Genomic DNA, 27,163 nt, shown 5'->3' on the forward strand with positions numbered 1-27,163 from the left:
ACTTGAAGATGCTGTCATTGGCTCATTAGAGTCACAGAATGAAGTGTCTTAAAAAAGCCAGTATATTTTGTGCCCATTGCTCCTGCATGTAAATATATGTTCCCTGTAATATTCCTGTAAACATATCCCCGTCTTATAAAATAAACATTTTATAAAATAAAGCAGAACACTTCCCGAGCTAAATCGAGAGTTTGTCAGCAGGGCTGGGCTCTGCTGATGTCAGTGCTAACACACCACATGCCCCTCCTGCCAAAAGACAGCCGCTCCACTGGAGCACAGAAAATAGGCCGTAATCCCCTGTTGGACCAAAAGGGGGCAGCGCGCCCTGAGGGCAGGAGGAGCAGCTGGGCATTCCGGTGAAGCAGGCTGGGGGGGGCGGCTAAAGAAAGGCACTCGCACCGCTGCTCGTGTCCTCTGTGGTCGGAAATAGCCTCCCCACCACCCGGCCGCCCCCCCAGGCAGCAACACGACCCCTCGCTCTATCTTTGGCACCTGTGGGGCCCTTGACTGGCTCCCCTGTGCCCTGAGTGTCAGTCGGTCGGCTCGCGGCCGCGGGAGGCACCACAATGACCCGGCTGCCTCTGCTCTCCTTCCTCCTCGCCGTTGCCGCCACTGTGGCCCAAAAACGCCACAGCTTCAGCCCCACGTGCCACCTGGACTCCGGCGGTGAGCTGATCTGCGACCGCTGCCAGCCAGGCTACGCCGGACCGCGCTGCGACAGGTGAGAGACAGGGACGGGTGTCGGGGTGTCTGCAGGACGTGCCGGCGCCGTCGGTCCCGTGCTTCCGGCAAACCGGATGAAACACGGCTGACTGGGGGCGCCACTGGGCCGTGATGTGCACCAGAATCTCGCTGTCACCGTAATAAAAGAGTATTCCGGTGTCGGATGGAGCTCGGAATAGCCTTATGCGATGCCGGAACAGAAATTGTGTTTATTAATGTGTTTATGAGCAGATCTGCCTGGTATTGAACGTGATCAGGGTCAATCTCCAAGAGGCCGCACATTTAGAACTAGTTGTATCAGCTTCTATGACAGCCTCACTTGTTTTTGGCGAATACATCAGTTATCTGTCAATATCCGACTCTCTCGCCGCTGCATGTTCTCCTGATTTGTCTCACGCCGTGCCGTCGTACGACATGCCTGCCTGATGAAACGCGCTCATTAAAAGCTCACCTGTAATGGTGAAGCCTGGTTGGCTATTGCCAATCATACAGACCCCAAGCTCCGCCCACACAGCCACCACCCTGTCCCCCCCCCCGGCCCCACCACACACCTCCTCGCTAACCCCCAGGACACCGATAAACAAAAATGGGGGGGGGGGTGGGGGTCTGTGGCCCATCAGGAAGATTGATGGTCTCGCGCTTGGTGCCACAACTCTGTCTGAAGTGTATTCATTTCATCTGCATCAGAAACACATCATTTAATTTCCTCCCGCATTTTTGCGGGTGGAGAGATGGCAAATAGGTTTGGGGCTGTGGGAGAGGTTGGGGTGGGGGGTGGGGGGGCCTGCCAGGTTGTTGATGCAGAGGGGACTGGAGCAAGTGAAACTTTTGGGGGGGGGGGGGGTGGCGGGGGGGGCGCCCTTCATCCCCACATCAGCCTTGATGACAGATGGTAGCAGGGCCCGTCGCTGGCATCCTCGCGGCTGAGGGTGTATGCGGGTTTTGACTCTCCATTAACTCGAGGCAGGCGGAGAGGGATTTTAATTTCGCCGGCGCACGCCAGAGGAAGACGGGGGCCCTATTTGCGAGGCAGAAACGGAGGTTCCATTCATCATCTCTGAGAGGGAGGGCCGGGGTGCACATTTCTCTGGGGGCTCCCGGACAGACCGCCAAGGGCAGCCAAAGACAAAAGCGCGTCTGCTTCCGGCACCGCCAGGCCTCCTGAAAGAAAGCCAAGTGACCAATCAGGGATCGGAAGCTCACAGCCCCTGAAGTCTGCAGTTCGGGGCATCGCACCATATACTGTAGGTCCCTGTGTCTTATAACAATCAGGAAACCCGCCGTAGCCAGGTTACCACGGAGACACGCAAGGCCACTCACGTACGCGTCACTCTGCAGTGCAGCTAACGTAATTAAAATACAATTTCTTTATGCTGCAGTAATTATAGGGCAATTATATTGCAATAATGGCAATGATCTCTACCAAGACTGGTCTTCCCATTGGCCTGTGAAATACCAAGAAGCCGCCTGCTCCTTCAGAAAGAATCGTAATATCAGAATCGTAATATAGGTTTGCCTGCTGGAGACGGCTGACTGGCAGAGGCGGCGAATCTCATCTGCAAGCAGCAACAGGTTGGACGTTAATATTCCCGGAACGGGGGCCGGGACAGCTGTGTGCACCCAGGGGGCGGGAGGGGGGAGGGGCACGCAATAAGGTGGGAAATGAGTGGGCTGCCAGCCAGGGGGAGGACCTCGAGGTCATCGCGCAGCGGCCGGGCTCACCGGACCCGCAGCCAATCAAGGCCCCCCCTCTCGCCAGTTTATCGTGGGTTTGAATAAACGGCCGACCGGGGCCCGGCTCGGTCACCCCATGTGGCAAACGCGGGGTTAAAAATGGTTAAAACTGGAGATGAGCATGATGTCGGGACACGTCTGCTTGAGCATTTATAGTTAGTTGGGGGAGGGGGGGGTTCGGGCATGCAGTGGGGGTCGGGCATGGGGGGGGGGGGGGTGGCGGGTATTGCGGGGGCGGTGTGGGGGCACACCTGGCTGGAGACATCAGCGTTGGAGATAGACTGGCAGCCCATGCTGTGGCGTGTTAACGAGGGTGCAGATGTAGCGGTTAAGAATAGCCGGGCCGTGGGTCCGCGTGCGCATCTCAGCGCCTGTCCCTGGTGCCGTTTATCCGCATCCCGGCTCCCGGCAGCTCTCACATGCGCAGTTTTAAGCAGCGAGGCAACTGGGATGGTTCACAGTATTTATTTCAACATCTTAAAAATTTACCTTTGGCCAAACCTCACCACCCTTACCAGTGGAAGGTGGATGGATGGATGGATGGATGGAAAATAATAAATATACCAATGTAAAGAATGAATACTGCGGCATATTGTCATGCTCAGTGCAGGTTGGGCCCACGTGACATCCTTGGCAAGCTTCGACTGGGGGGGTGGGGGTGTCAACACTGGAATTTGATTAATTCTCCTTTAATATCTACTCTGTGGCACATTGAAATATTATTTACGAGGGGGTGGTGCCAGTGGTTTGCTAAGTCAGTGCCCGCTAAGAAAATGCCGCTCAGGGCCACTGGCCATCTTGCCCTTTGCCAGGATTCACGTCGGGCCACTCTTACCTATTTCACTCGTCACACATGTGTGCTTGAACCTCCAGAGGCACTTTCAGGTTAAACCCTTAGAGCTTTGGGCGCTCATGCTTGCGCGTCGTGCATGTGATTAGTACAGCCAGTGAAGGGCCGCCCGCATGCCGTCTGGCCCCCCACACGGCGGCCCCGAGGTCGGAATTAGCAACGTGTCTCAACACGGCCCCCGCTTAACGACGGCGCTGAAATTACAGACGCGCACGGCCGGCCCGCCATCCCATCCCGCCGGCACGCCCGCCCGGCCGTCGCAGTCAATAACGCGCTCAATTAATAAATATCCGACAGGCGTCGGAACCACCGCCGCGTCACGCCGGCACGATTGCTTTTCCCATTTAGTGCCACGCAGCCGGAAACTGGGCGACGCAGATAAGAAGCACGGAAGCCGTTTAAGGAGACGCGGTAGATCGAAGGTGGGCCTTTATCGCCGCCCGGCACGGCTTCCTTTCCGAGGAGATATAAGAGAAAAGATGAGAACGTAAGGGACACAGGCCTGGTTCTGGTGGATTCCTCGCCTTCTCGCCGGCTGCCGCTGCGTGCGGACTGCGGACTGCTGACAGCGTCGCTCTCTCTCCCCATGATGAATATGCACCAAGATCTTATTTATGTTCCAGGCATAATTACTTTGTTGATACACGCGGAAGATATTCAATAGTCACATGTGGCACCTCTGCAGAACATCTCCGGCGAGTTCCTTCAATAATTGGAGGTGAAAAGAGTCATTATTACACCCGGCAGCCAGTAATTCCTTCATAGAACACAAATTAGCTGTAGCGGGGGTCAGCGATCCCCAGGCTGTCGGCCTCGATTGACCTTTAACCTTCGACCTCATCGTTTCTGACTGTGCTGCAGGTGTTCCAATGGATTCTTTGGCCAGCCTACAGAACTGGGGGGGTCGTGCCAACCCTGCCAGTGCAATGGAAATTTGGACCTCTCGTCCCCCCGTAGCTGTGACCCTGTGACCGGAACGTGCCTCCGGTGCAGGCCGGGCTACCGGGGGGTGGTCTGCGAGACCTGCGGCGAAGGCTACTTTGGAGACGCCGTCGTGGCCAGAAACTGTCAGCGTGAGTGTGCAACTATATTAGTGACTTATCCTTCTATGTCTAAGTATGATTTATTTTGATCTAGATTCCTCCAAATGAACACATGCCTTAACACTCTGACACCATTTTGTACTGATTTAGGCTAAATACTCCACTGCAGTGTAGTATAATTCAGCTATGCTAATGCTACACTATGCTATGTCATGCTCTGCTACGCTACGCTATGCTCTGCTACGTTTTGTTATGCTGTTCTGTGGTATGTTTATATAGATTTTATATCTGACATATCCCTACCACTATGACTTTGCACACTGCGGAAGCAGCTCCCAGCTTCCTCACTAAATCTTAGCCTGTGATGTTATCACAACATTATATTACACAGTATAGGTGGTGGTCTAAACAGAATATAGGCCTAACCGTCCTTGAAGAGTCTCATTTTCACAGTGAAATAACAGACGTGTTCCAGCAGACAGCTGTTATGCAAACGCGATGGGCGCTAGGAAAATCATTAATCTTTAAATTTCACAGTAATCTAACAACAATCATGTCTGTAGCCGGACAAGAAGAGAGTGAGATTAATGCCAAAAAAACGACTGAACTTTAATTAAAAAAGGAGACGAAATGTCACTTGTAATGCCTGCAGTTCAGGTTTTAAAATACAAAATGTAAACAGCTGTGGTTTGATTTATTCAGTAAAAAGCCTGCTGATTCTGTTTCCAAACTCGGTTTCCAATTTTGCACATCTGGGGACGTCACTGGCGAGGCAAAAGGAGAGCGATGAAGTTTAACTGCATTATTATCCGAGTGCCAGCCAGCCGTACTGCGTGTCGGCATTAAATTCACAGGAGCGCTTTCTGGTGCTGGGGTTTAATAGCTTCTTTATTAATTGGGTTTCTTAAAACGGAACATTCGGCTGGCCATGTGTGCACGCCATATGCACAGCATCCATGATGCCTTAAGTCTTTGGTCATTTATATTGGTTTGGCTAATGTGTGAAATTTATAAGACTGCGGGTGGACGTACCTCCTTCTTATTAATGTATGTGTCTCACAGCTGGTAACTGGTCCACTACAGATTAATATGAAATATACAGGAGGTCACCAAGAGCTTGGAGCCCTTCCTTGGAAGTACAGGGCAGAGGAACACAGTGGAAGGCATGTCTGGGTACATACACTCCCTCACTCACACACACACACATACGTTCACAGTGGGCAGCTTTTAGATCTCAACTTGCCTGTATTTTTTGACCGTAGGGGAATCCGGAGCCCAGGGAGAAACTCCAGGCAAACTGGAACAAATATGTAAACTTCACATGTTTGGGAGTTTTACTTACACAAAAAAGTTCTGAGGTAAGAACGAGAAGCGATTGGTTTAGAGAGGTAACCAATCAGATCTTGGTCATATGTCGGACCAACCAATCAGATGTCTTGGTCCCGCCTCCTCTACAATATGATTGGTTATCTCTCTGAACCAATCATTTTTATTCTGCCCTCAAAACATTTTTGTGTAAGTAAAACTCCCACACGCACTCTATACCCGCAGATCTGGGTTGGGATTCGAACCCACAATCCTTGAGATTTGTGGCAACAGCACTATACCCTGTGCTACCCAGGAAGAAAGTATAATATTAAAAATATATGAATCAGTCTTACAAGCTATGGTATCTTAAGAAAGTTAAAAAAAAATGTTTAAGAAATACAAAAAAAGAGTTCCACCCTCTGGGACCTACCCTGTGTGGTAAGCCCACCTGCCGGCATGAAGCGCGTCAGCAGGCTGAGTGGTTTGTGCCTTCGCTCCATACTGCTTGACTTTGTCCTCCTCAGGACAAACTAAACGAGTGCAGAATAGGCCAGCATGCAGAATGCAGATTCATCAGTCCATTGCCTCGCTCATTTCCTTTTATTTTCACACAATCTGCCTCTTTCATCAGTTGTATTATGCATGTTTCACGTGACAGGCATGCAGAGGACCAGAGACCAGAAACGGACCGGAAAAATATGCTGTTGATTATGTAGCATTTCCCCCATCTGTACTTGTCACGAGGGAGCAAAAAATTACTCATCTCAGCCTTGTTGTGTCATTCTCGTACTGCATGGATAGGGTGAGATTATACTGCATGATCCGTGTAATCAGTCATGCCTGAGTTACATACATTATGTGAGATATTATGTGTGTTGACGGAACCAGATTTTTAAATGGGTTCAAAAACCACAAACTCATTTTCTAACAAACCGCTAATAGCAGATTCCGCAGAAAGCGTTTTGCAAGGTATTGGCTAGCATGTATATCTGTCCAGCAAGCAGGTGTGAATCTGCTGCCATCTCCCTTCTTGGAGCCTCAGACCGTTGGAACAGAATTGAGAAATTGAGTGTGTATGCATACAAAGAATTTAATTCAATACTTAAAAAAAATTGCTAACAAATTTTAAAGCTAGCAATGCAGACTCATGAATGTAACACCACTTGTTTCTGGACATAATCTTATTTTATTCAGCTTTTTTATTAAATTTTATCAGTGACAGCTCAGTTTGTAGACATGTGACAAGTATGAATCTGACAGTATATAACAGTTAATAGGAATTTTCTAATAATGACTATCCATCCATCCATCTATCCATCTATCCATCCATCCATCCTTCTATCCACCATCTTACAATTATATTTCCTGGTCACAGGTTACTATGGCGGAGTTGACTAACTTGAATTTTACTCCAGGTTATAGTCAGACTGTATACCTTGCATGTCACAAATAAAATCCTTGAATCCATGAGTTAATGTCTAATTTAATTAGACATTTTTGTTAAGGACATTAAAAGCATCACCTAATAAAACCGAATGATTATTTAGTCGCCGTTCAGTCCATTTATCCAAAGTAAAAACTTTAACCACGAGACACATTCCAAGCCGCGGGAAACAGCAATTAAGCACGAGGCGTCTAAGCGGTCCCCCGGAATCGCTCGCGTTCGGCTCTCCGCTCGCCGTGTGTGCAGAAGGCAGCGATGTTGCTCATGCTGTTTCCACCGTAATTAAAACTTCAGAACATAAACCGTCGGTTTTTTTTTCCCGTGAAAGGCGCACCTCCTCTGAACTGAGCAAGCTGCACGGTAATTAAAATAGCAGGGGCTGGCGATTTCACACTGACGCCGCGAGATTAATCGCCACTCGCTTTTCTTTTATTTTTCTTTTGATATGCACGCCCAGAACCGCTCTCTGGGATCCTGCTTGGTAGATGGATGGTGGTGGAGAGTGATACCCAGTGATCTTGGCAGCAGGATGGGGAAGCACAGTCTGAGTGTTTTGAGTCTTTTTATTTGGTCACCCCGTGCACATGTTGTAAGCGATGCCGGTGACCTCACTGTGCATTCCTCTTTGGGCACATAGAACTCACCACCCTAAAAAAACACCTACTGTACGACAAGCTGTCATCTAAAAATGAGAACGACGAAACTGCTGTGACTGGGCTGTTTGTCACCCCCCACCAGAAGTAGCCATTATTTATTAGGCTGTGTAGCTAAATCTGTGGCGTTTGGATAGATCTTTATCGGCTGGGACCTGAATATCTTTCAAAGGTTCATAGGTATAAAAGCGAGGCCCCTCCTGGAGCCTCAGCCAGCCAGCATTTGGATCTGAACGCTTAGTGCTGTCTGTCAGTGGTAATGCTCCCCCCCCCCTTCCTTCCTTCCCCAGCCTGTCAGTGTCATGGTAACGGCTCCCTGTCGGAGGTGTGCCACCACGAAACAGGCCAGTGCTCCTGCAAAGAGCACGTGATCGGGCGGCAGTGCGACAAGTGCGTGGTAGGTACCCCAACACCTCTCCTGCTTTAACTTTGTCATTTCTCTCAGATTATCTGAAACCTTCCTTGTTTAATGACTGCCTGCGCCATCATCATTGGGCAGGCAGTCAAAGGAAGGACAATGAACAGTATTGTCTATTGCTGATGAACATTAAGCCGAAGGTGGTTCATTTTGCTGTAAAACGGACGACCTGCACAATGTTGTATCAGCAGAGTGAGACCTGAAACCACGGCCGGTGATGTCCCCCTTCAGTGATTGGCTGTTGGGCGGGCGCTAGCCGCTAGCAGCGCTAATGCCCTGTATCTGACATGCTGTCCTCCACTGTCCCGCCCGGCCAAGCCGAACTGCTGGTGGGATGCGGGGCGGCAGGTGTGCAGGCCCTGCTCGTGCAGCCCCGTGGGGGCCATGTCTCGCCGCTGTGACCTGGAGGGTCGCTGCATCTGCAAGCCGGGCTTCTCGGGCCGGCGCTGCGACCTGGCTCGCCAGGGCTACGAGCGCCGGGAGACACGCCGGCCCGTCCAGCAGGTCCTTCTGGAGCAAGTTCAGCAGCGCTGGGGGTCCGGCAGGGCCGGGGGGTGCACCAGAGGAGCGTATCGCCCCACGGGGGTAAACTGCACAGCATGCATGCGTGTTACAGCCAGCCTGCCCTTAAACTCCACCCCCTGTAATCCACACCATACTCTTTGATGCAGCCATACATAATTATATTTTTATGGCATGCCTTTGTACCCTATTATACGCCGCTGAACCTAGCCTAATTTAGCCTGTAAGATGACCCCTGACCTTTCTCCCATCCCATTCGACTCCATCCATTAGTGCCTTGGCTACATAATTGTCATGCAGTTTTACCTTATTTACACACCAAAGGCCCTGACTTTCGGACGTAACTGGCCCAGTGTCCTCTCTCACTGCCCCTACTCCAAAGGCATGCAGTATGACTCCACATCCACCTGATCCAAACTCGCCCCTGTGTTTTATGACATCATAGCCTATCATGTTACTCATATTGAGTTACCCTCCCATTTACACAATCCCCCAGTACTCCCTGCTCCTGCCCCCTGACCCTCAGAGCACCCCTTGACCCCAGTCACACACCTTAATCTATTTTCAACCCTCCTCCCCCAACCGGGAATGCGTGTGTCCCCCCCGCACGCTGACGTCATTCCTGCAGGCCTTTCACTAACGCCGTGTTTTTGGTTGGTTCCTCTCACATTTCGCATTAAAGCCCATGTGATTCCTGCTTGATGCCCATAAAAAGCCATCAAAGGCTTGTTTGAAATTACAACCCGCACTGCATTTCACCAGAAGCTGCACTGTGTTTTCTCACAGGAATGCTTTGATATGTGGGCAACTGATACGTGTCCAACTGGTTCCGGAAAGACATTTTTCTTTCCCATTTTTTGTTCTTCTAAAGAAGGGATTCAACAGCTAGAACAACCACTATAAAAAAAATTTGCAAAACTTTATAGAGACCTTAGTAATTCCAGGGGTGAATCTAAGGGGTGATCATGGCCTTTCCAACTAAATATGCAATCGTCCCTGTTGCTATAAAATAAAATGTGGATTATTTGATTTTCTAAGCATGTCACGGACACAGGGCTTGGTGCAGGAGGGGAAAGGAAGTGGCAATCCAATAGCGGCTCTGACACACAAGGCAGTTTATTAAGGAAATGAAATACACCGCAAAAACTTCAAACAAAAGGACCACGAGGGGTCAAACAACAAAATGGGGAAATCAGCTACTAACTACAAGAAATTACAAGGAAGCAAGAACAGGCAAGGAACCATAGCACAACCTCATAATACAACACAGAGTAACATCTAAGAATAGCTCACTGAAGAACAGAGCAGGGCAGACCCTTAAAGACTTCTAGAAAACTAGGGCAAACAAGCAACATGCGTAGGACATACTCAATTAACTATTCAACACAGGCCGCAGGACAACACACAACAGAATAAAACAATTAACAAGCACAACTTAATATCAAAAACTAGGAACATTAACTACTGGGAGTTAAACACTAGGAATAGAACGCTAGGAGAATTAGACAGAACCAGAATGGAACAGAACAGAACACGAGCAGGGAATACCTAGGACAAGAATACTACTAGAAAATAAATGCTGGGAAACAAAAACAAGAAATACAAATAAATGGATGAGATTGGTGTCTAAACAGCCTCAAACCCATGGTCAGAGAGTTACAGTCTATACCACACAGTCAACCCACTGAGCCACGCAGCAGTCTGAGGAAAGGGAAGAGCACACTGGGGCTGAATGACCAGAGACAGGGAGGAGGACAGGATGGCCAGCAACAGCTGCTGGCCAAACTGGGAGGAGACACAAAGGGTAGCGACCCTGACAAAGTGGGTCCATAGAGGGGAAAGGGTATGGTCACCCTCACGGAACCACCCAGGGAGCAAATGCACACATTAATGATACAATATGCATGTGATCATCAAACAAAGAGATTTAGCCAGCAGCGAATGCAGTTCACTGGACCTCCTGATGGGGGCGCACTCGCAGACCTCCGTGCGGCGACACAGATTAGCGGCCGCACTCAGCCGGTGCACTGTACGATCAGACGCCTACTGCAGCAAACCATCTGCTCCCCGTGGCTTCCTTCCGCTTTTGCATTTGCTGCACGCCGCCCAGTTTATTAATCGGAGACTGGAATCACGCCCCCCCTCTGCCGTGCAGTCCACATGCCGCCATCTCATATTATAATGTGTTAGCCCTGTATTACAAAGTGCAATTATATCCTAGACGCGTTATTATGCTGTAAATGTTCTAAATGCTTCCTGATGGACAGTACAGGTGGACGTTTCATTGTGTTGCTGATTTTTTTTTTTTTAAATAATGTCCGCACTGGGTGTCCCAGGAAATTCTAAGCTTCCACTCCGCAACATATGCTGGAGTGTTAATTAATTGGCCATGCTGGAGATGCCGACTGAATGTGCTGCATGATTCAAAACAAGCAAAAGAGGGGAATGCATTGTTTGAGACCTCCGAGAGTGTTTTTGCTGTGTTTTTTTTTTCTTTCTTTGGAGTGTGTCATGGTGTGTAACTCAAGATTGTGCGGACACCTCTTGGACCTGCATTGTCTCGGTGCCATACAATGGAAAATTGCGTCCAGTTCCATATCTGAGATGATCTCAAATATTTATGTGAATGAAAGAAACTGAGACACGCGAGAGTAAACCTTCCAGCAAGCTCCAAAGGAGATTGTCCTCTAAAGAGTTTGTTTCGGGCAAATAATAACCATGATATTCAGAGCTGGGTTGTAAAATTGCTTAATTTCTATGGTAAAATGATGAATACATTTAATAAGTGTACTTTGTTATAAAAAGTCCAAAATGTATTCATTTTATTAGCCATGAGGGTGGCCAGAGGCTGTTTGGCTGAGGCGAGACCAGAGCCTGGGCTTCCTGCTTGAATAAAACACCCAAATCCTGCAGCAAACCAGAGCTGCTCGTGGATCAGCACAAGGCCACCTGATCTCAGGGCTGGATCGGGATTAAAAATCTGGCCTTGACTTTGGGGTCTTCAGCAATACATTTTCCTGACTGGGGGGTCCCATAAATTCTGCCGACCCACATACCCATCGGCCCACCGGGAAAATTCTCGGTATTCCGGATGAGCATTCCAGCCCTGCATGGTCTTCAGATCTGATCCGAACCTCAGACTGGTTTCCTGATCAAGTCCCACAACGCCTGACTGTGCATACCAGTGTGTCCATAGAGCCGCGGCGATTCCATTCCCACCGCGGGCACCGCCGCTCTGACATGCCACCCTAAGCGCGCATTCCTCCCCCCCACAGGCCACCACCTTCGGCGTGCAGTCAGGACGCGGCTGCATTCCCTGCAACTGCAACTCCTTCGGCTCCAAGTCCTTCGACTGCGACGAGGCGGGCCAGTGCCGGTGCCAGCCGGGAGTCGCCGGCCTCAAGTGTGACCGCTGCGCCCAGGGCCACTTCAACTTCCAGGAGGGGGGGTGCACACGTAGGCTCCGCCCACTCCCGCTCACTCCCGCCCACTCCCATCCGCCGTTAACGCGCTCAGATAGAAGAATGACTTCTCTGTTCACGGCTGAATGCGTTTAATGCTCTCCCACCGCTTAGCGTGAACAGATAGATAAATTTACTGGCATTAGAGACCTGACATTTTACACCCCGCCCCCCCTTCCCAGCATGCCAGTGCTCCCATGTGGGGAATAACTGCGACTCCAACACCGGACAGTGCATCTGCCCCCCACACACGGTGGGAGAGAGGTGTGACAAGTGTGCCCCGAATTTCTGGGGTCATGACATCATCACTGGTTGTAAGGTGAACCCTCTTCCTCAATTTCTTTACTTTTTCCTCTTTTCCTCACACAGAACATGGATAGGTCCTGATTCATTACTTGTTAAATAACCCCGAAATATGTAAAATAAGATAATTGACTTCAAATTGACATTTAACTGGATAAACAATGCTTAATTGCCTGTCATCCTCAGTCGAGGGGTTTCTCTTTTATTTGTTTATTCATGGAAAATGCACCCTTAAAAATTTGTCCTGTTAGTCAGACATCTGTTATGAAACTAAGGATTTTATTAGTGGTAAGTTTTTCATTTAGAGCAAAAATGAATCCACTTCTTCTGCATCTTCTGCGTCACTGATGTCCGTGGTTTTCGCCCACAGTCGTGCGAATGCAACGTGATCGGCTCCGTGACCCCGCAGTGCAACATCAACACGGGCTGCTGCTTCTGCCGGGAGCAGTTCACCGGGCAGAAGTGCACCGAGTGCAAAGTGGGCTTCCGCGACTTCCCACAATGCACCCCCTGCGATTGCTCCCTGGCCGGCTCGGCCAGCCAGACCTGCGACGCCGACCACCGCATGTGTTCCTGCGCCGACACGACAGGCCAGTGCACCTGCAAGGTACCACAAAGCGTGTCGGAACGTGGTTCTGTGTGCTTCACTGCAGACCTCTATGTACAGCAAATGTCGCTGGAAAAGTGTAAAATCTTATCGAAGTACTGACATCTGGTTCTCCCTGATTTTTTTTCTCTTATCTAGAAATATAATTACGCCTCACTTTTAAGCTTCCATAATGCTTCGCTGCCACGGTCGAGTTTATTTCTCTTTTTCAATTGTTTCTCTATCATTAGTCCTTTACGTAACAATGCTCTTGCTTAGTTTGTGCGGATGAGTCAGGGTTTCTTAGAGCATCATGACAGCAGCAGCCGGCTTTCAGACACTTCCTCCATTCCTGCTCCTGTCAGCCGCAGCGCTCGCATCTTCCTCCATTTTTATTTGCGTAATCCAATGCGGGGAGGCCACACACCGTCTTTGGTTATGACCCCCAATCTGCTTGCGCCATAGCATAATAATATTTTTTTTTAATTGGTCAATAGGTGACTGAGGAAGGCAGCTGAACTTGATGTAAATGTGTAGGTGACAGTCTGTGGCTGTTTAGCCCTGCGGTTCTCAAGCTGGGAGTTTATCCTAGCCCCCCCCCCCCCCCGACGAATCTTATTGTATTGAAGAGGGCTGACGGGGGTCACACCAATGGTTTCTGTGGGGTCTCCAGACAAAGTTTGACAAACGTTGGATTAACCAGCAGCCAGTTATGCTGTGCTGTTCACAGGGTGGTCAGGCCCAAAGTCAGGCCCAGTTCCATGTGCCCCCCCCTGCACACCCCACCCAGGACGTCCGGAACATGCAGTGTGACCCCTCCCCCATACACGCGCACACACCAACTCGTCTCAGCCTGATAGAAAGCAAATGCTGCACGCGGTGAACTCCAGCCCCGGCCCCCACCTGCCTCCCTGTGTGTGGCTCAGCCCTGGGATCCTCTGGCAAGCTGGGGGAGGAAGGCATAGGTGCACTGGGGGGGGGGAAGGGGGGGAGCACGTGGGAAGCGCAGTAGAAATAGACTCGGCGTGGGTGTGGGCATTCAAATGAGGCACTGCCATGGATGACAGCGGCGTGACACGCTGCGAGGCCCCCGCCACTGTGAGCGAGCGAGAGAGAGAGAGAGAGGGGGAGAGAGACGGGGAGAGAGAGAGAGAGCAAGCGAGGACGGGGACAGCAGGTGATGATTCTCATTAAAGGCACATCACTCCGTACACAGGCGTGCCTCCGCACCGCCCCTCTTAATCTCATTAGTCTTTTTATTGTACCTCCCTTCCCCACAGATGCTTAATTTTGGGCTCATTTTTGGGGCAGAATCAGCTAAGCAGCACCAGCCAGTTGGAGCCCTGGTGCAAAGTCATCCCCGAAATCTGGCGGAGTCTTTATGATTCCCTGTGACATCTTATCTCGCCTGTCCCGCGCTCCCAGTTGCCGGGGGAGATGGGGCCACATGGCACAGTCACGCATGTGACATGCCTGTCAGGGCCGTCTCAGATCGAGCCCCCGGCTCATTACCTCGCTGTCACCATGGCGAGGTCGCCGCGCGTGCCTCCTCTGACCGGATTAACGGGCGACTCTCGCCAGCTCCGTCCGGGCATGGACAGCAGCGCGCCATTAAACCAGAACTGCCGCTCATGCCTTTTACCGATGATGGGTAGATTCACGTGGTAGATCCTTCCGGAGCAGGAAGCCGAGCCTCTTTGCCATTCCTCGTCGGTCCTCCGGATGGGCTGCACCGAGCCGCTTACTGCAGAGGAGCTGACCGCAGCACGGCACTCGCGCAGCATCTGCGCCAGGCCGCGCAGTCATTTGTAACACTGTTAGCTAGTGCTATGCGGGGGAGTGGCAGTGTTTTATTCATTTGTTTTGTTTGTTTGTTTGTTTGTTTGTTTGTTTGTTTAGTCGTTTATTTATCCAGTCCTTTTCCATAATGGAAACACAGGATACCTTGGATGGAATGCCAGTCTGTCGCAGGACACACACACACACACACACACACACACACACACACACCAGAGGACATTTACCTTTACATTTATTTTATTTAGCAGATGATGCCAAAGCAAGGGAAATAGCACATTACATTCAGCCGTGTGACCACACAGTGCTACCCAATGAACTACTGCACTGTCCATTGTTCATTCATTCATTCATTCATTCACTAACTACTCTTTCTTCCTCCATCCTTTCATTGGATAATTCATTAATTTGTGCTTTTATTCATCGCTCCATCTATCCAATTATTTGTTGATTGATTGATTGGCTGATTCATTCAATCATTCCTACTAGAGCAGGATCATCATAAAGCCGTCCTCTTGTTGCACAATCTCTGCTGCGTCCTAAACCCTCACTGCCGCTGTGACTGCAGGCCAGCGTGGAGGGGCTGGCGTGTGATCGGTGCCGGCCGGGGACCTTTGGGCTCAGCGTGAGGAACCCGCTGGGCTGCAGCCAGTGCTACTGCTTCGGCATGTCTGACACATGCAGCGAGGCCCCTGGGCTCATCCGTATGTGGGTAGGTGGCGTCTGCACTGACTCACCCCGGAGGGCCGTCCATCCCATAATGCTGCACAACCTGGGCCAACAGATGGGCACAGAAACGTTAGCGGTTAGCGTTTTGGCCCGGGGAGCAAGTCGTAAATAAATATAGTTATCTGTGAGACAGGGTTTGGGACCTGCTCCCTACAGCCCTCTAGTAATTAGGTTCTGAACACTAGAGTCATTTATCACCTGAAATGATGGAAGTCCAGAAGGGCATCAAAAGGTGCCATCATGCCTCAAAGCTAGCAAGAGCAAGCCACTTAGGTGTCATGCCAGTAAATCAGGACAGGAGCAAAAATGTTCTGATGGCAAAAGGAACAATGATTGGTTCAGAGAGGTAACCAATCAAAATGTAGAGGACATGGGCCCAAACAACTAAAGGAGGCAGGACCAAGACATCTGATTGGTTGGTCCCGCCTCCTCTAGTTGCTTGGACCCACCTACTCTACAATCTTACTGGTTTTTTCTCTGAACCAATCATTTTTCATTCTGCCCTCAGAACATTTTTGCGTAAGTTAAACTCCTACAAGCGCAGCAGTGGCTACTGAAGAATTAGAGAACTCATGACCTCTCAGTCTCAGAAGGATAATGCGGACTTATTCTGTATATTGGTACATGCGTTAAATAAAACTCAGGGATTCAAGGCCAGCTGAACAAACAGTAAAATAAGAGATTTCTTCTGGCCTCACACCTTTGCGAAGAACACACCAACCGCTCGCTATTTCTCATGAAATTAAGCAGGAGATAAATATAGGAGGGCGCAGGTGCAAACAGAAAGGCGTGCGACCTGGGTGATGGCAGAGGGCCGCCGAGAAATATTTTCCTGTTTGTTTTTAATAAGGATTTTCTTGGCAAGAGCCGGGATCTGATAAATCTCTGTGTCCATGGAGACGCAGGCTGAGGACTTGATCAGAGGACACTTTTATATAAATGCGAACTGCGGCTAAATTAAATAAGGAATGCAGCTCAAACTTAATCTAACTCTGTTTGCTTTAAGGGGACGCCAGTTGACAGTCTCTGCCTTTATTTATTGGAATGCAAAGGATTTTCCCTAAGTCACTGAGTCGTGAGATTACTAGCTGAAGGATGGAGAAAAGCCCACTGAGACCCGCTTGGATTTAAACGCTGTCTTTAATGTCATTCGCTTCTCCATCACTGGGGTCCCTGAGCGTCTGAGGGCCATTGTTTGGGCCCCTCGGAGGGCAGCGGAGGCTGATCTCTCAGACATGAGGCTGCTGCCGCCACACACGGCCGAACACGTCACACCCGGGTCTCACAAAACCTCCCTTATGTGCTCCTGATCATATGCGTATGATTACAAAAAAATGTCTTTACAGCCTGCCCATCAGGTAACATAGCAAAACAAAAAAATGCGAATGGTGAGAGTTCACTGTGCTGTTTTTTTCAATGTGCCTGACTGTGGTGGTCCCTGTCCGGTGGTCCCTGTCCGGTGGTTACTGTCCGGCGGTCCCTCTCCGGTGGTCCCCCATTCACGAATCACTTATTCCCCCCTCCCCAGCTCACCCTGAAGCCCGAACAGACAATGCTGCCTCTGGTGGACAAGGCCTGCCGTCTGACGACCACACAGGGCATTTCGTTCCAGTACCCCGAGATCATCGCCCACGCAGAACTGGTGACCCGCGAGCTGTCGGAGCCGTACTACTGGAGGCTCCCAGAGCAGTTCCAGGGATCCATGGTCATTACACGTCAGCACACCACTGAACCGCTAACACACATTACCGCTGAACACACCACTAATGCTAACTGGTCTGGGATGGGCAGGGCAGCCTGGTGTTTTATTAGCGTTCTGCACCTCAGACTCTCACTCAAACATGCCAGTTAAATGTTCTCAGCTATATTGCTGAGACACATAAAAAACTCATTACCATATTAATATCCCAGTGTTAAAGCAATGTGCAGGGGTGTAGCTACAGGTGGGCAGGGGTGTGGCTACAGGTGGATGGGGCGTGGCTACAGTTGGAGAGGGGCGTGGTTACAGGTGGATGGGGCATGGCTACAGTTGGAGAGGGGCGTGGTTACAGGTGGATGGGGCATGCCTACAGTTGGAGAGGGGCGTGGTTACAGGTGGATGGGGCGTGGCTACAGTTGGAGAGGGGCGTGGTTACAGGTGGATGGGGCATGGCTACATGTGGATGGGGCGTGGCTACAGTTGGAGAGGGGCGTGGTTACAGTTGGTAGAGGGGCGTGGTTACAGGTGGGTGGGGCGTGGCTACAGTTGGAGAGGGGCGTGGTTACAGGTGGATGGGGCATGGCTACAGTTGGAGAGGGGCATGGCTACAGTTGGAGAGGGGCGTGGTTACAGGTGGATGGGGCATGGCTACAGTTGGAGAGGGGCGTGGTTACAGGTGGATGGGGCATGGCTACAGTTGGAGAGGGGCATGGCTACATGTGGATGGGGCATGGCTACAGTTGGAGAGGGGCGTGGCTACAGGTGGATGGGGCATGGCTACAGTTGGAGAGGGGCATGGCTACATGTGGATGGCGCATTGGCTACAGTTAGGCAGGGGAGTTTCTATGGGTGGAGAGGGGCGTGGCTACAGTTGGAGAGGGGCGTGGCTACAGGTGGATGGGGCATGGCTACAGTTAGGCAGGGGAGTTTCTATGGGTGGAGAGGGGCGTGGCTACAGGTGGGCAGGGGTGTGGCTACAGTTGGAGAGGGGCGTGGTTACAGGTGGATGGGCGTGGCTACAGATGGGCAGGGGGTAGTGTTTTTGTTGCCCACCCAACAGGGACGGACCAAATTTAATCATTAATGATTTCATTTTACTGTCACCACCCTCCTGTCCCCGGCCGACCTCAACACAACACGACCTCAACCCTGTACACCCAAAAGCCGACTAGCAGTGGTAACAGTTCAGGTAGAGTGTCAAGAAAGGAAACGGCAGGACTGGAGCTCACACCCTGACTTTCAAGATGATATGACAGCCAAGTCTGAGAATGAACTGAAAATTTGTGGCACACGTGAAAATTTTACCGTTAAAATGTACTGTAGTGATTTGGTATCTTTCTGACTTAATTTAAATGTTGGTCTCGCTGAATTTCTTCCTGTGTCCAGATAACGGCATATGGAGGAAAGCTGAAGTACACCATATATTACGAAGCCCGTGATGAAACAGGACCCTCTTCCTACGAGCCCCAGGTGATCATGAAAGGAGGTCCCCAGAAAGACAAGCTGATAATGCGGCACATGCCCGGCCTGCAGATCGGCCAGCTGACCCGGCATGAGATCGAGATGACCGAGGTGAGAGTCAGCCGCACCGCGTTTGACACACTGACTCGCTAACACGCTGACATGCCACCATGCAAACACATGGGCATGCTAACACAATGACATGCTAATACACGGACATGCTAACATGCTAACATACTAACACACTGATGTGCTAGCATGCTGATGCGCCGAGTCAGTGCAGTTTGCACGTTTGGTCTGAAGCTGATCGTCATGGTTCTCGTTTTAGCACGACTGGAAACACAGCGATAACAGTGCAATGTCACGCAAGGACTTCATGGACGTGCTGTTCAACATCGAGTACATTCTCATTAAGGCCTCCCACGGCAGCTTGATGAGGCATAGCAGGTGAGCTGGCATCGGCCCCCAAGCTACAGGACGACCCCCCCCTGCCTCAGCACGCGTCCGATAAGCAAAAACACAGCATGCCGTCACCGTGACAAGATGATGCCAGTGAAGCCAATGGCCTCGTTGATGGCTGTCAAGCAGAGTGTCAACAGGCAGTGAATTCTGTCTCCCGCTTGCGATGGACAGTCAACGAGCTTCCCGCATCCTAACCACTTCCCATTTAAACTCTGCAATGGCAGGATCTCTGAGATTTCCCTGGAAGTTGCAGAGGAGGGGCGCCCCTCAGTGGAGAGTGAGCGTGCCTACCAGATCGAGAAATGCGAGTGCCCGCTGGGATATTCGGGCCTGTCCTGTGAGGTGAGCAGTGCTCCCGTCCATCCTCAGTTGGCCCCAAGCCTCTCCTCGCTAACACAAACACACATCCCGCTCTGGGCTGCCTTCTCCAAACTTCTGGGACCATACAGGGTTTCTATGCCTCCTTAAGGGAGCCTTAGGACGTAGAAAAAAACAAACTTTCACTTTGCCATTATGACTTCGGAGATGAGAAGTGTGATTGATGTGTGGTACGAGCAAGGGGGCCTTCAGGAAGCCGGCTGCGAGCCGTCGGGTGGGTGAAGCAGATGGCATTTATTTTAAGCTGCCGCATAGTTAATAAAGCATTTTTTTAAATGGGCATTTAGCGTGTTTGTTGTGAACAGATGGCTTTCCAAATTGACCCTATTAATACTGAGCGTGCACGTTCCGTGCCTCTCCTGAGCCGGCCGATCCGGGGCTGATGCTCTGTCTTGTGGCCGGCCCTCTGACAGGAATGTTCTGCTGGCTTCTACCGGGTGGTGGAGCATGCTGGAGGCCGGGTTTCCCACACTGGCATTGGCAGCTGCGTCCAGTGCCAGTGCAGCGGCCACAGCGAGATCTGCGACCCCGAGACGTCCATCTGCCAGGTGATCATGTTGACTGCTGTCGCCGAGCTGCATACCAGCACAGACATTCTTTCCTGAATTTGCTTAGCGCAGTAAAAGCTCTTGTATCCGGCAATATCTAGTATCCGGTAATCTCTCATATCTGGTAACGATTAATTTTTTATTTTTATACAGGTATTATACAATTGTTCTGGTTACTTGAACGGCGGATACGAGAACTTTTACTATATATCGCCGATGTAGTAAACGAAGCAAAGTCTTGTCCGATGACACACCTCCACAGGGAGACAGGAAGTCCGTTTGTCTCCACGGTAACGAGTGCATCACATGGACCCGCATTGCCGCTGTCTAGCTGGGCCCGACAGTGCCCCTCCCTCCACTCCCCCTGTCATTGTTTCCCCGGGCATGAAATTCAACTTCAGCCTCGAGCTCATTTGCATGTGTGCTAATAACAATGTCATTTGCATTTTACAGAGCTGGAAAATTGAAAATGTTAAATGAACGCATACGGCGCAGTTCCGTTAATGGCGGCACGCGCAGCGTTAAATGGAAGGCCCCGGACGGCGTGCTTCGTTGAGCGGCTGCCCTGGTTGGCTGATTCCAGCTGTACCGACACTTGAAAATGTCAGAGAATAAAACTATTGCAAAGGCTGCTCCTCTCTCGCTGGTCGTGGGCTGTCAATCGCTTCCAAAATGGCAGTCGAGCCTTTTTGCTGGCTCTTTTTTCTGCTCTGTTCCAGCCAAGCAGTCTATTGTGTTAATGACTGACTCATTAACATCTCTTATTTCAGATAAGTTAGTTATTGCTAAAGTTAGTGGCCCAGAGAGCCCACTGCCTCAGCAGACAAGGCAAGTATATATTCAAATTTATACAGAAGCACAAAATGCAGCAGTTTCTGAAACGACTGGAGTGTGAAATCAACTATCTAGACAGTAAAGTATTGACAGGGACCAGCTATATCATAAGCTCCAAATTTTAAGTTAGAGTTTCACTTTTCAGGTCTTGTACTAATACCTGCAACCAAATTCTTTCTGACGAATATGCAAGAGCTATGTGCCAACAGAACAGAAGGTTATGGCTGCTTGAGGCTATCAGATCGTATCACCACTGGATGCTTCAAAGGATCTAAGGGTCAGGCATTTGACCAAGACCCTTAACTCCAGAGCCTTGGACACTGGCTGACCCTGTGTTCTGGCTTGAGACGTCTTTCTCCTGGAAAGCAATGTTGTGACCCTGAAGTTTAAACCACAACACATTCAGAAAACAATTTTCTTAACGTGTTTTGAACTTCAGGGCCACCGTAGAGTCAGGTCACGTGTATGAAAACCAAAGAATTCTTTTGTGCTTTGTCCAAATGTAGTGTGTTTTATTTTATTAATTGTATTGTGCGTTTTATTATTTGATGCACAGACAGTGTACAGTACAATAATAAAATAGAGTAATATAATATAAAACAAACAGTAGATAAATCAGACAGTGCCGACATTCTATACCGCTGATGTTGCAGAGTTAGGTTGCATAATATCGATGAAGCTGACACACATAGTGCAGATGTGTGTGCAGGATGGCTGTGGGGAATACGGGTTTATGACTAAGCTTCGGGTTGTATAGCTTATTTTTCCTGACTTGCCACATGTGGATGGAGGCCGGTTATGAGTGATTATTAGCTGTCATGCAGCAGGTGACCGTGGTGACGCCTGGTGTCCTTGACAGTGGCGTTAGTCGGGTGCCGCCCTGGGCTGGGGTTGTGGAGCTCGTGTAGCTCAACAAGAAGCAGATGGTGCTGATAACGCAAAGTTCATGGGTTCAAATCCTAGGGAGTATGAATAGATTGTAACCCTCCCCTCTTTGGTGAGTGTGTTTGGATGGAAACGGGCAGTACTGTCTGAATTGAAACATTGAGGTTTTGGTTGGGGGGGGGGGGGTCCCCCAGAGGTGGCAGTGGTATGGTGAGTGTTTTTTTGACTCGGGTGGGGAGGTTGACACGCCATAGCTGTGCCCCTGGTCCTCGGCACGGCTGGCGTCTTGCTGTTCAGGTGCGTCTGTCTGACTCGCATAATCGAAACTGCTTCCTGCCCTGAGTGTGCCTCTCTCCCCCAGGCCTGCCAGCACAACACGGTGGGTGACCGGTGCGAGCATTGTGCCCCTGGCTACTACGGCGTGGTGCGAGGGTCCCCCCAGGACTGTCGGGCGTGTGCCTGCCCCCTCACCAACCCCGAGAACAAGTAGGGCTGCCCTATCACGCGCCTTGCCTCCTCCTGGTGGTCGCCCCGGGCAACCAGCACTGACTTTTCGCCCCCCCCCCTCCCTGCAGTTTCAGCCCCACCTGTGTCCTGGAGGGTTTCAATGACTTCCGCTGCAACGCCTGTCCTGAGGGTTACGAGGGAAAGTACTGCGAGAGGTACACGTCCCCGCCGTGATGTCACCGAAGCTGTGGCGCCATCGCTGACGGCTTTTGACCACGCCCTTCTCGCCCCCAGGTGCGCCAGCGGTTACCACGGTGACCCCCAGGTGCCGGGCGGGCGCTGTGAGGAGTGTAAGTGTGACCCGGTGGGCGCTCTGCCCGAGCCATGTGACCCGCGGACCGGGCAGTGCATCTGCCGCCCAGGGGCAACCGGACACACGTGTGGCGTGTGCATGGAGCGGCATGTGTGTGAAGCATCCCAGATAGTGTGTACGTACCCCGCCTGGGCACGCCGCTCTCGGCCCCCCGCACACCCCTCCAAATGTGATCTGTTTCTCATTTCTGACTGCTTATACGTATTTGTGGAGTAATATGCTTCTTAATCACCTGTGTGTGTTAATGTTACAGCTCTGCGCTAATGAAAAATCTTTATAAGACTCCTGGTTTATTTGAAACTGATTGCATTCCCTCCTCAGTGTTAACAGATAGTATAGGAATTAGATTCTGGGCATACTTGTAATGCTTTTCCGAAGTAATCGTCGCAGGCATTTTGAGGTTAGTCATCTGCTTTAATGATCCGGTACGAATAAGCCGCTACAAAGCAGAGAACAAGCAGAGCTATCGGGCCGCAGGTAGCAGGCACCTGCAGATCTGATTAAACGGATCTTCTCTTGTTGCTCTTGCATCAGTTTATTGCGTTGTTGATGGCCTCCTTTGATTGGCCTAAAAGCTGCTGGACGTGGGGTATGTTCCTCGCCTGTGGATGCAGAGCCTCGGGTGCATGCTGCCTGGGATCTTGACGTGGTAACATCTGGAATGTTAATCGCCGTTTTGGCGCCTGTTTGTGCCTGAAGAGTGTAATTGGCAAGACAGCTGGTAGCATGCCGGGTCTGTTAAACGTGGCCATGGGTCCCCCCCCCCCCCCCCCCATACCCCGTATAGGTTTGTGGGGGTGAAGGAGCATGTAACCTTGCAGATTGTGCATGACGTGCAGCCGTCTCCTTCAGTTGTGTCCAGCCTCGACAGATCGAGTCGGTCCTCCCTTTTCCAAATCCCAGCTCAGTTCCAGGGGGTTAAACTTTAATATCTGGCCGCTTGATTCCCTTTGAAGGCACCTCTCAAAGTATACATTGCAGAGACACTGTGGGGACATTAAAAATCCATACAAAACGCGACTCCTGAGCCAGAATGCCCCACTCCCCCCGCCGCTCGACACGTGTCGGGAGTCTCAAAGGGGCAGCCAAAGCCTCTTTCCCCTCTCTGTTAAATTTCACACTCGAAATCACATTCCCCAACGGCACTCTTACTTAATCTCAAATAAGCAAAAAAAAATCCAGGATCCTCACAAGCTTAAAAATGTCGAGAGGTCCCTTCTCGTGTTTTTTTTTCTTTACCTAGTTCTGTTTTCCGGGAAGTTGCATTGTGCGTTAAATTGGATGAGGCTGAATGGCGCTAAGCAGCGGCGCCGGTTTCTCCGCGGCTGCCGGCGGAGTCGCGCGTCTGCAGCCGTCGAAGGCTCCCACAAACCGCAGCAGGTTGCCGGGCAACACAAGCTCCTAAAAGTTCCACGTCCACTTTAGCTTCGGATGGGCGTTTGAGCTGAGGAGCTGACACTGGCGGGGGGTTGGAGGATTCGTGGGGGGGGTGGGTGAGTTGGCTGAGAGACACGCACAGTCTAGCAGAGCATCTCGTTAGTTTCTTGTAGCTGGAGCTAATAGGATACGGTGATGGAGCTGACAGTAACGGGCTGTGTGTGTGTGTCTGTCTGCATGTTTGTGTGGGTGTGTGTATGTGTGTCTGTATCTGTGTGTGTGTGTGTCTGTATCTCTGTGTGTGTACGTGTATCTGCGTGTGTGTATGTGTGTCTGCATGTGTGTGTGTATGTGTGTCTGTATCTGTGTGTGTGTGTATGTGTGTCTGCGTGTGTGTGTGTATGTGTCTGTATCTGTGTGTGTGTGTGTGTGTCTGTGTGTGTCTGCCCCCCCAGCCTGCGACGACGACTGCAGTGGCGTGCTCCTCAACGACATTGACGGGCTCCACCGCCTCATCTCCAGCGTCAACCTCACCAGCCCCCTTCCCCCCCCCTACAAGGTGCTCTACAGGTTCGAGAACATGACAGAGGAGCTCAAGGTAAACCTGAGATGCTGCTGGCCCTTAGCCAAGGCGAAATCTCCAGACTGGGAAGTAAACTGGGTCTGACTGCTGGGAAAAGATCATAAGTGAGAAGAAGAGAGGAAGAGGGTGGCAGGGGAGAGAGGCACTGGGCCAAACTGGGCCGCGCACGCATCCTGTTACACCATTAGCATCCTGTGAGCCGAGCTATAAACACATGCTTAACTCGCGTACGATTTCACCAAGCCGTATGCGGATGCTTGTTCTGCTTTTGCGGTTTTTTTTGTATGTTTTTGTATTGTGGATTCTGGGATTCTGGGACGAGCGGAATTCGAAGCCCCGAGTAACGGCGGCTCTGGTCGCCTTTCTACCCGTTCACTCAAGTCCTCAGTCTCCCAGGCGACTTCCCCCATACGTCGCATTAAAGGGCTCACACATCCTCAAGACGACGTTTCCTCCCGACTCTGAACGTCTGCCGCCTCGGGGAAATCGCAGACATTAAAGAACTCCATCTGCGGTCTCTCGTGTTAAACGCTTTAGATACAACGGAAGATAAAGACACCATATTGCTGCCCCTGAACAAGTGGATTTTGTTTCCAAAGTCTTCAAAAAAGACAGGAACAGGGCAGGCGCACAGTCACCCGATTACAGACGGGTATCTATCAGGTCGCTTCCAGTAGTGATCTCTAGGTTTCTGGCTCTCTGAGGCACCTTCACGCCCCCTCTGTTCAGCGGCTTGTGAACCAGCAGCCTGTGCTCACCGCTCACCTCCCTGCAGTTATCTTCAGTTATGGGGCAGCGGTAGATAGACAGCCAGGTGGCAGCACTGTTCCGTCAACTTCAAGGGCTGCCGCGATTTACACACTTCCGGAAGCTTCCGGCAGATTGTGTGACTCGCCCGGTCTCCCTCTCCTGCAGCACCTGCTCTCCCCCCAGAGGGCGCCAGAGAGGCTCCTCCAGTTGGCAGACAGCAATCTGGGCAGCTTGGTGACAGAGATGGATGAGCTTCTGGGCCGTGTATGTTCCCGAATTCCCGCACCCTCTGCTCCCTCTGTCCCGACCCGCCTTGGCGTGGTCTCCGCAGCTCTCAGCCGTCGTCTGCTGAAGCTGCCTCCATCTTAATCAGCTCCGCCATCTGCATCTTTCTTTCCTCTACGTATGCCACCACATAGGCACCCATATTTATGACATACTTGCCGCCCGAGTCTGTCCCGTGCCAGGCTCAGATTCGTCGTCACGGCAAACCGTTTCTGTTTCCGCAGTCGACCAAGGTGTCAGCGGACGGTACGCAAACAGACGCCGACTCCGAAAGGATTCAGAAGAGGGCGGAAGACCTGGAGCTACTGGTCAAGAATACCCTCCTGGGTGCTAAAGGTGAGGAATGCAAAAACCAGTTCATTCTGAACCTGGGCCCATCATGGTGTCATTGGTGGATGGTGGGTTAAGCTTCAGTGCCGGTGATCAGAAGGTCGCCAGTTCGAATTCCATCTTGAGTGGTATAGTTGTACCTCTGTTGGGCCCTTGATCGAGACCCTTAACCCCTCCCAAATTTCTCCAGGGGTGTTGAATAAAGAACTTGACCCTATATTTGAACTTTTTATATTTCTGTGTGTATGCCTCAAAGAGAGCATGATGGTATATATGAAAAGAAGCATCGCAATACACTTCTTCAAATGGAAATAAAGCATCATTTCAGATTCACTCCCGGAGTGTTTTCCAGCATTTTGCCCGTCAAAGCCGAGTGCCAGAGATTTGAAACAGACAGCAGGGTCACAGTATAAAAGGGAGGCGTCTCCTCAGTCTGCATCCGCTTCTATCATTCTGTGATTAGACAGCCTCTGCTGTGAAACAGTTTTCCCGCAGTTAAAGCCGATGGATGATTGTGCTAGTGATGGCCCCAGCGGTGCAGCGCCGTGGCTTAATTAAAAGGCAGCCGAACGGCGCCAAACTGGCACGGCGCGTGCCCTTCACAGGTAACCGGGGGAGACGAGCCAGGGTAACCGGGGGAGACGAGCCAGGGTAACCGGGGGAGACGAGCCAGGGTCCTGCTCAGGTGGCGAGCCGGAGCGGGTGGTCTCAGGGTCGCACCTGCAGCTCGGCGGGTGGCCCTGCCCCGCGTGTGCTGTCCAATCAGAGGCCAGGACGTCGATGGCGACGTAACACGGACAAGTGGCGGCAGATGAAAAGTCCAATCGGACGGGAGCCTGCAGAATATTCATGTGTAAACAAGTTAAAATGTGGAGACTGAATCCAACTTAAAGTACTTTAAAACGCAGTGGGCTGTTATTCGGGGCTGGACAACGTTAATAGAATGTATTCTTTCTTTGTAATCTTATTAGGCACTTTTTGTTTGAATTTGGGAAATGCGTTTAATTACGCTCCATTTTGATGGTTTTTATGTAAATTAAAACCCACTGTGAGACTCCCCTGCTTTTGAAATGTGCGGTTTGGATTTCAAAGACTAAATTAATGTGATTAAAGCCTGCCAAGCCGGATTTGAATTTCTTTGAATCGACCAAAAAAAAAAAAAAAAAAGACCCGCATCGAA

General features: G+C 50.8%; 1 protein-coding gene across 1 annotated transcript in view; it reads left to right on the forward strand.

Moving 5' to 3' along the window:
* lama2 (laminin, alpha 2) overlaps positions 1 to 27,163 on the forward strand; it is a 106,547-nt gene that overhangs the window by 53,513 nt on the left and 25,871 nt on the right. The window contains exons 18-36 of the mRNA XM_072703001.1: positions 635 to 721; positions 4,169 to 4,380; positions 8,046 to 8,152; positions 8,492 to 8,758; positions 11,971 to 12,151; positions 12,339 to 12,475; positions 12,830 to 13,066; positions 15,411 to 15,554; positions 17,100 to 17,276; positions 18,657 to 18,842; positions 19,060 to 19,178; positions 19,418 to 19,535; positions 19,985 to 20,119; positions 22,200 to 22,324; positions 22,414 to 22,500; positions 22,580 to 22,773; positions 24,491 to 24,633; positions 25,534 to 25,632; positions 25,878 to 25,989. Of these exons, the coding sequence (XP_072559102.1) occupies positions 635 to 721; positions 4,169 to 4,380; positions 8,046 to 8,152; positions 8,492 to 8,758; positions 11,971 to 12,151; positions 12,339 to 12,475; positions 12,830 to 13,066; positions 15,411 to 15,554; positions 17,100 to 17,276; positions 18,657 to 18,842; positions 19,060 to 19,178; positions 19,418 to 19,535; positions 19,985 to 20,119; positions 22,200 to 22,324; positions 22,414 to 22,500; positions 22,580 to 22,773; positions 24,491 to 24,633; positions 25,534 to 25,632; positions 25,878 to 25,989 (2,867 nt within the window). The remainder of the gene's footprint in view (positions 1 to 634; positions 722 to 4,168; positions 4,381 to 8,045; positions 8,153 to 8,491; positions 8,759 to 11,970; positions 12,152 to 12,338; positions 12,476 to 12,829; positions 13,067 to 15,410; positions 15,555 to 17,099; positions 17,277 to 18,656; positions 18,843 to 19,059; positions 19,179 to 19,417; positions 19,536 to 19,984; positions 20,120 to 22,199; positions 22,325 to 22,413; positions 22,501 to 22,579; positions 22,774 to 24,490; positions 24,634 to 25,533; positions 25,633 to 25,877; positions 25,990 to 27,163) is intronic.

The sequence above is a fragment of the Paramormyrops kingsleyae genome, chromosome 19 (genome assembly GCF_048594095.1).
Source record: "Paramormyrops kingsleyae isolate MSU_618 chromosome 19, PKINGS_0.4, whole genome shotgun sequence".
Classification (NCBI taxonomy): domain Eukaryota; kingdom Metazoa; phylum Chordata; class Actinopteri; order Osteoglossiformes; family Mormyridae; genus Paramormyrops; species Paramormyrops kingsleyae.